The sequence below is a fragment of the Priapulus caudatus genome, unplaced genomic scaffold (assembly GCF_000485595.1).
Source record: "Priapulus caudatus unplaced genomic scaffold, Priapulus_caudatus-5.0.1 Scaffold4879, whole genome shotgun sequence".
NCBI classification, from domain to species: Eukaryota; Metazoa; Priapulida; class Priapulimorpha; order Priapulimorphida; family Priapulidae; genus Priapulus; species Priapulus caudatus.
In genome coordinates this window covers 1-8,877 of record NW_014581940.1, presented here as the reverse complement: position 1 = coordinate 8,877, position 8,877 = coordinate 1, and the positions used below count along the sequence as shown (strand labels likewise).

At 54.1% G+C, this 8,877-nt stretch overlaps 1 protein-coding gene across 1 annotated transcript; it reads right to left on the bottom strand.

Annotated features, from left to right (window-relative positions):
* Positions 1–1,982: 1,982 nt before the first annotated feature.
* Positions 1,983–8,749, bottom strand: LOC106819872 (dmX-like protein 1; the record flags this gene model as incomplete). Its single annotated transcript, XM_014824445.1, has 5 exons — positions 8,511–8,749; positions 7,285–7,424; positions 6,466–6,641; positions 3,678–3,762; positions 1,983–2,129 (listed from the first exon to the last, which is right to left on the bottom strand). Coding segments are annotated over exons 1-5 (787 nt in total), but the record flags the coding sequence as incomplete, so codon positions are not given.
* Positions 8,750–8,877: the final 128 nt, after the last annotated feature.

The window sequence follows — 8,877 nt, the reverse complement described above, 5'->3', positions numbered from 1 at the left end:
CAAATCAGCACTGGCTGAATGTTTATGGATTTCACTATAGGTATTGTATGTAGTAGAAATGAGAATTTTAGAAATCAGCACTGGCTGAATGTTTATGGATTTCAGTATAGGTATTGTATGTAGTAGAAATGGGAATTTTAGAAATCAGCACTGGCTGAATGTTTATGGATTTCAGTATAGATATTGTTTGTAGTAGAAATGGGAATTTTAGAAATCAGCACTGGCTGAATGTTTATGGATTTCACTATAGGTATTGTANGTCAGTACGCACCTGCAGTCTGCCTCGTATCGGTCAGTACGCACCTTGCAGTCTGCGTGGCTCGTATCGGTGCAGTACGCCACTCTTGAAGTCTGCCGTGGCTCCGTATCCGGTCAGTTACGCACCTGCCAGTCTGCCTCTGCTAATCGGTCAGTACGTACCTGCAGTCTGCCTCTGTATCGCGTCAGTACAGCACTCTGCAGTCTGCCTCTGTATCGGTCAGTACGTAACCTGCAGTCTGCGTGGGATCCGTATCGCGTTCAGTAGTTACCTGCAGATGATGCGTGGCCCGTATCGAGTCAGTACGTACCGCAGTATGCATGGCTCCGTATCGGTTCAGTACGCGCCACCTGCAGTCATGCGTGGCTCCGTATCGGTCGTACAGCACATGAAGTCTGCGTGCGCTTCCGTTCTGTCAGTACGTACCTGCAGAGCTCTGGCGTGGCCTCCGTATCGGTCAGTACGCACCTGCTCAGTCTGGGGCCTCCAGTATCGGTTCAGTACGCACCTGCAGTCTGCGTGGCTCCGTAGTCGGTCAGTACGTTACCTGCAGTATGCGGTGGCTCCGTATTCGCCGTCAGTACGCACTCTGCCCCAGTCTGCTCGTATCGGTCAGTACGCCACTGGCAGTCTGCGTGGCTCCATATCGGTCAGTACGCACTGCAGTTCTGACTTCACGTATCGGTCAGTACGCACCCTGCAGTCTGCCGTGGCTCCGTTATCCGGGGTCAGTAGCACCTGCAGTCTGGTGGCTCCGTATCGGTATACGTACCTGCAGTATGCGTGGTCGCGTATCGGTCAGTACGCACCTGCAGTCTGCTCCGTAATCGGTTTCAGATACGTACCGCAGTCTGCGTGGGCCCCGTATTCGGTCAGATACGACCTTGAAGTCTGCGTAGGCTCCGTATCGGTCAGTACGTTAACCTGTCCGTCTGCGTGGCTCCGTATCGATGTCGTACGCACCTGCAGTCTGCGGCTGGCCTCCGTTATCGGTCAGACGCACTGCAGTCTGCCTCCGGTAATCGCGTCAGTACGCACTGCAGTCTGCGTGATCCGTATCGGTCAGTTACGCACCTGCAGTCTGCCTCTGTATCGGTCAGTACGCACGTGCCCTAGTCTCGGTGGCCTCCGTAATCGGGCTCAGTACGTACTGCCAAGTCTGCGGGGCTTCGTATCGGTCAGTACGGGTACTGCAGTTCTTGCGTGGCTCCGTATTCGCGTCAGTACGCACCTGCATTTTCTGCCTCTGTATCGCGTCAGCTACGTACCTGCAGGTCTGCCTCTGTATCGGTCAGTACGACACCTGCAGTCTGTTCCTCTGATATCGCGTCAGTACGTACCTGCAGTCTGCGTGGATCCGTATCCGGTCATGTACGCTTACCTGGCAGTCTTTGCGTGCCCCGTATCGGTCAGTACGCACCTGGAAGTCTGCGTGGCTCCGTATGCTGTCAGTATACTGCAGTCTGCGTGGCTCCGGTATCGCGATCAGTACGCACCTGCAGTCTTGCGTGGGCCTCCGTATTCGCTCAGTACGTACCTGCAGTATGCGTTGGCTCCGTATCGAGTAGTACGCACCTGCAGTCTGCCTCCGTATTCGGTCAGTACGCACCTGCAGTCTGCGTGGCTCCGTCATCGCGTCAGTACGCACCTGCCATTCTGCCTCCGTATCGGTCAGTACGCACCTGCCAGTCTGCCGTGGCTCCGTTATCGGTCAGTAACATACCTGCAGTCTCCGTATCGGTCAGTCGCACCTGCAGTCTCCTCCGATATCGGTCAGTACGACACCTGCAGTCTGTCGTGGCTTCCGTATCGGTCAAGTCATCCTGCAGTCTCCGTATCGGCGTCAGTACGACCTGCAGTCTGCGTGGCTCTGTAATCGGTCAGTACGTACCTAGCTAGTCTGCGTGGCTCCGTATCGTCAGTAACGCACCTGCAGTCTGCTGTGGCTCCGTATCGCCCCGTCAGTACGCCCTGCAGTCTGCCGTGGCTCTGTTATTCGGTCAGTACGTGACCTGCAGTCTGCGTGGATCGTATCGGTTCAGTACGCCACCTGCAGTCGCGTAGCTCCGTATCGTCAGGTACGCACCTGCAGTCTGCGTGGCTCCGTATCGGTCAGGTAGCACCTGCAGTCTGCCTCTGTATCGGTCAGCTACGCACCTGCAGTCTGCGGGGGCTCTGTATCGGTCAGTACGTACCTGCCAGTCTGCCTGTGGTTCCGTATCGGTCAGCGTCGCGTGGACGCTACCTGTGGTTCGGCCATCCAGCTAGCAGCTCGTGCATCTGATCAAGGCTTGAGTCAAGCCCCGGGCCAGCCCGCGGTGTGCGTTTCACGCGTACTTCGGTGAGGAGTTGCACCTGTCACACCGCTCCTCGACTTCCTAGCGCGCGGAAGACACAACGATCACACGTTACGATGACGCTGACTGAACAAAATAAAGATTTCAAACGCATTTGAATTCGTTGCAGAAATGGGCTGCGCTGACTGACTGGTGCTGACTAGCTGGCAGGCCTCTGGTGGCTGGCTGGCTGGCTGGCTGAATAGCTGGCTGTGCTTGACTGAAATGGCTAGCTGGCTGGCCAAGGCTGGCTGTGCTGACTGACCGAGACTGGCTGGCTGGCCTGACTGGCTGGCTGGCTGGCTGGCTGACTGGTTGGCTGGGCTGACTGGACAGCTGGCTGGCTGGCTGGCTGGCTGGCTGGCTGTCGTTGGCTGGCTGGACTGGACAGCTGGCTGGCTGGCCTGGACTGGCTGACTGGACTGCTGAGTGGCATGAGTGGCTGACTGGCTGACTTGACTGGCCTGGCTGGGACTGACTGGCTGGCTGACTGGTTGGTTGGCTGGCCTGACTGGACAGCTGGTGCTGCCTGACTAGTGACTGAACTGGCTGCTGAGCTGGCTGGCTGACTGGACAGTGGCTGGCTGCGCTGGTGGCTGACTGGACAGCTGGCTGGTGGCTGATGGCTGACTGGCTGATGGCCTGACGACTGGTTGGCTGGCTGACTGGACAGCTGGCCTGGCTCGATGGTGGCTGGCTGTCTGATCTGGCTGCTGCTGGCCTGACTGACTGGCTGGCTGGCTCGATGCGCTGGCTGGCTGGCTGGATGGCTGGCTGGCTGGCTGGCTGGCTGGCTGGCTGGCTGACTACTTTGACTTTGGTTTACGGTTTAGTTCTTATAGTAAGTTTATGGTTCCACGGTTAGTTCATAGTAAGTTTTATTGGTCGATGGTATTTATAAGTATAAGTTATGGTTCACGGTTTAGTTTTATAGTAAGCTTATGGTTTTCACGGTTAGTTGTAATGGTAAGTTTTCACAGTTAGTGTCCACTGCCATCACGGCACGCTGTATCGTACCTGAAGGTCCGAGAGTAGTTAGGGGTGTACGGGCGATTGATCCAGACTTTCATGCGCACGCGGACCGGGGCTTCGCGACGAGGAACGCTGTCGTCGTCTCCCGGCCACGCCCGCCGCCATCGTCGCCAACTCAAACAGATTCGCTGTATCCTGCACGACACACAACAATCTGTGAATCAACTGCTATGCCTTCATGTAGTGTCACTATTAGAATGGATTCCTGTTTATAAAAACACTCAGAAATTTACCTTTAATTCGGTAATTATTATAAGAAGTCTATCAATTATCTATCAATAGTCATTTTCCTGATTATATACAGTAGAACCGCCTTTAGAGAATGGACAACGCTACATACAGGAGATTTTATTGGGGGCGAGTCCTTGGGTGTACCACTGTCACAATTTTACCTGCACTCGATCTCACTTAACGTGAGAATGTGTACAAGTGGTTGCAATGCTACAAACACGACTGCCGAAGTCAACGCGACACGACAGTCACACGTAGAGAACACCCCCCCAACTGTAGTAAACACCGCCGACCGTAGAGAACACCCCCAACGTAGTGACACCCTCGACCGTAGGAACACCCCGACCGTAGAAGAACACCCCCGACGTAGAGACATCTCCGACCGTATGAGAACATCCTCCGACCGTAGAGAACACCCCGACTGTTAGAGAACACCAGCCCGGACCGTTTAGAGAACACCCTACCGATCCGTAGAGAACACCCACCGACCGTAGAGAACACTCCCCCGACCGCTAGAGACACTTCCCTGGACCGTTAGAGAACACCCCCCGACCGCTTAGAAAAACACCCCCGACCCGTAGAGAACACCCCCGACCGTAGAGGAACACCCCGGACCGTTAGAGAACACCCTCCCGACCGCTAGAGAACACCCCCGACGTAGAGAACCCCCGCGCAGTAGAGAACACACCCGACCGTAGAGAAACACCCCCCGGACCGTTAGAGAAACACCCCCCGCACCGTAGAGAACAGCCCCCGCACCGTAGAGAACACCCCTTCACGTAGAGAACCCACCACCCCCGACTGTAGAGAACACCCCCGACCGTACGAGAAACACCCCCGACCGTAGAGAACACCCACCGACCCGTACGACGAACACCCCCAACAGTAGAGAACACCCTCCGACCGTAGAGAACACCGCCCAACCGTAGAGAACACCCCCGGACCGTAGATAACAACTCGCCGACCGTAGGAACACCCCCGCACCTAGAGAACACCCCCGCTGACCGTGAGAGAACCACCCCCCGACTTGTAGGAGAACATCCCGCCGACGCGTAGAGAACCACCCCCGATCACGTAAGAAACCCCGGACCGCTACGAGAACACTTCCCCGACCGTAGAGAACATCCCCCCGACGTACGAGGAACACCCCCCGACCGTTAGAGCAAACACCCCCCGACCGTTACGAGGAACACCCCCGACAGTAGAGAACACACCCCGACCCTATGAGAACACCTCCCCGACCTTTAGAGACAACCCCCGACCGCTAGAGAACACCCCCCAACCGTAAGAGAAACACCCCCTCACCGTAGAGAACCACACCCCCGACCGGTTAGATGAAGCAATCCCCCGACCGTAGAGAACACCCCGCCGTACGAGAAACCCCGCCGCTAGAGAACACCCCCCCAACAGTTAGAGAACACCTCGACCGTAGGAACACCCCCAACCGTAGGAACACCCCCGACCGTTAGAGAACACTCCCGACCGTAAGAGGAACACCCCCCGCCGTAGATGAACACCCCCGACCGTAAGAGAACACCCGCCGACCGTTAAGAGAACATCCCCGGACCGTTGAGAGAACACCCCCGACCATACTGAGAACACCCCGACCGTAATGAGAACACCCCGACGCTTAGAGACACCCACCGACCGTAGAGAACACCCCCGACCGTAGAGGAACACCCCCCGACCGTACTGAGAAACACCCCCGACCGTAGAGAACAAACCCCCCAACGCCCCCCCCCGACCGTAGAGAACACCCCCGACCGTAGTGAACACCCCCCGACCGTAGAGAACAACCCTGACCGTAGATGAACACTCCCGACCGTAGAGAACACCCCCCGCCCGTTTAGCGAACACGACCCCACCGGACCTAGAGTAACAACCCCCGAACTGCTTAGAGAACATCCCCCGACGTAGAGAACACCCCCGACCATCAGAGAAACACCCCCGACCGTAGGAAGAACCCCCCGGACGTAGAGACCACCCCCCAACCGTAGAGGAAAACAACCCCCGACTGTAGGAGAATCTTTGACTCATAGCAAACTCCCTCCCTCCCCGATTTCGCAACTTTAATAAAAACAATCGTCCGTTTCCATGAAAATGTTTCAGTCCGTTCCATGATTAACAACTTTCACGCGTTCTACTAGTTCTAGTGTGTGGAAGCTGCACACGGCTACTGCTACGGCAAACACACTACGTTGCCTTGCACCGCGGTAGTACGTGCCAGCGTCGCTGTGTACGTTACCGTGCCAGCGTTGCTTGCATGTGCGTGGCACTGTTACCGAGCCATGCACGATGCGTGGTGTGTGGACCCGTCTTGGCCGGCGGCCGGCGCCGCCACTCGGGAGGCCGCCCGGGGCGCATCGTGCGTGCATGTACCGAGCATGCTGTGCGGTGCGTGTGTGCATGTTGCGCCGCGGTGTACGTACCGCCTGCCGGCGTGTCGTGCGGTGCTGCTGTGCGCGCGTGTACGTTACCATGCTTGCGCAGGCCTTGTGTGTGCTACGTACCATGCAGCATGCCGCGCAGGGGCCGGAGGTCGTGTGGTGTACGTACCGCCCAGCGTGCGCGGACGGGTAACTGTGTGCGGTGCGCGCGTGTACGTACCGTGCCGGCGTGCGTTGAATCCTCGTTCTGCTGCTGCATCAGCGTGTCCTTTGTCTCGGTGTCCGCAGCCAGCAACGCGAACAGAGGCAGCGGTGGCACTGACGCTATCTCTACGTAGTCACCATGCTGCTGCTCCAGGTCCGCGAAGCCTGGCCCAGCATCAGACGGACTCCCTGCTACAACAGCAGGAGCGTTACCGACGGCAACGGTAACCGGGAGCTGCCGACAATGAAGGGGGAGGTGATGCGCGGAATGTTGGGCAGTAGTGGGATTTGAGAGCGGGGGAAACCCAACCCTGCGTCAGACGGACTCCCTGCAACAAGCGGCAGCAGCGTTACCGACGGCAACGGTAACCGGTGCGGGCTGACCGCGAATTGCGACAGATGTGGATTGAGGGAGGTGAGGAGATGTTGGAGTAGTGGGATTGAGAGCAGGGAAACGATACGACGGTATTTCGATGTGATCGTAGCATGATGGCACATTTCGCACGCGTGAACTGAATTGTGACAATGGTGGAAATTGCCGCAACAGTATCTGAAGTACGGAAAGCACCTCCTCATACAAGTAACCATGATTCGAGCTCCTTAAACCTTGTTCAACCAGGTTTTGCTATTGACATCTTATCCATTCACTCCCCCCCCCCCCCCCCCTCATATATTCCTGTAAACACGTAGCTTTTCACATACACACAACAGGTATGCGTGCTATTAATATAAAGTAACTAATAATAAAATAACACTATTTCAAACCCCACACGGCAGAACATGACAGAGTAGAGGTAGAGAGATCATCATACACACACGCGCGTCTATACCGTACCTAACGACAGAGTGCGGGACTTGGTGAACGTTCTCTGCCTGTCCAGCTGAGTTTCATCCTCAATGTCGCTGTTGTAACCCGGGGTCGCCTGTCCGCCGCTGATGCAACGCACCAGATGTGCGAGTATAGCCTTCACCCTCCTGTCACGCAAACACCAAACACACGATTCATCATCATCATCGCATAACACACCGCGTAACAACTCTCACCATAACCAGTAGTGCTGTCAATCGGTTGTAATTTCGTAAACAATCATCGGTTGGACCCAAGTAACGAATGGATCGCGTTACAATCGGTTACTCGGGGTGGTTGAATGCCTGCTGTCGTGCGTTAAACGTCGTGCTGTTACGTGTTTTGCATGTATGTGCTATGTTTAGCCCTCTTTACTGTTTGTTTTGCACCTGTTTACTCTGTGTTGTATAATTACATGTATTGTTAATAAAGGATACTTGCATATTAAGTAGCGATGATATCTCTGATTCTCATCTCATCACTTTTCCAAGTTTTGTTGTTCAAGTTTTAACAAACAAAAAAAATTTTTTTTCTATGAAATCGATTATGGATTTTTATAACCAAGCCAACGATGATCGTGACATCACTAATAACCAGCATCATTCGCTGTCTGTTCGCTATTATTTGCTATATATTTTATTATCAATCATTGCATCATTCGCTGCATCTCCATCCTCACCGACATCAACACAGCAACACTTCAATAATCTCAACAATTCACAACCATTTCGTTAAAATATTTCACGTTCCTCGTTTCGTAATGAACAACATCTGCCATCGTGCGCTGCATAACGTATCAAACTGATCTCTATATTATACTAACAGGATAGCGCTTACTTGGCCACTACGAGCTAATGGTCAAATGGTCAAACTTATTGATACGTGTATCGTTAATAATCAAACGTATTGATACGTGTATCGCTAATAGTCAAACGTATTGATAAGTGTATCGTTAATAGTCAAACGTATTGATACGTGTATCGGTAATAGTCAAACGTATTGATACGTGTATCGGTAATAGTCAAACGTATTGATACGTGTATCGTTAATAGTCAAACGTATTGATACGTGTATCGTGAATAATCAAACGTATTGATACGTGAATAATCAAACGTATTGATACGTGAATAATCAAACGTATTGATACGTGTATCGTCAAGGTTCGTATGTTGATCCCACACACACACACACATCGATACAGCATGATCACCGACCTGATTTTGCCGCAGTTGAGTAGTTCCATGAGCTGTTTCGGGTGGTACTGAGGCAGGACGGGGCTCGCGAGACGCGCCGCCTCAAACAGCCCACGGTCCTGTGAGGCGGCGAGACGCCCCGCCCCCGCGTCGTCCCCGCCCCCGCATCGCTTCTTCCTGCGTGCGTCGCCGCCGCTGCTGCCGCTGCTGCTTCCCACCATGCTGCTCAGCTTCAGTACAGAGTTAGTGCGGCTCGACATCGCTGACTGAAAGCTGGTGGTGGTCACACTCCTGCCAAGACACAGTATACATACATGTATGTATGTGTAGGTGTATGTGTATGTATATATATATGTGTGTGTATGTATATAATCAGGAGTAGATAAAG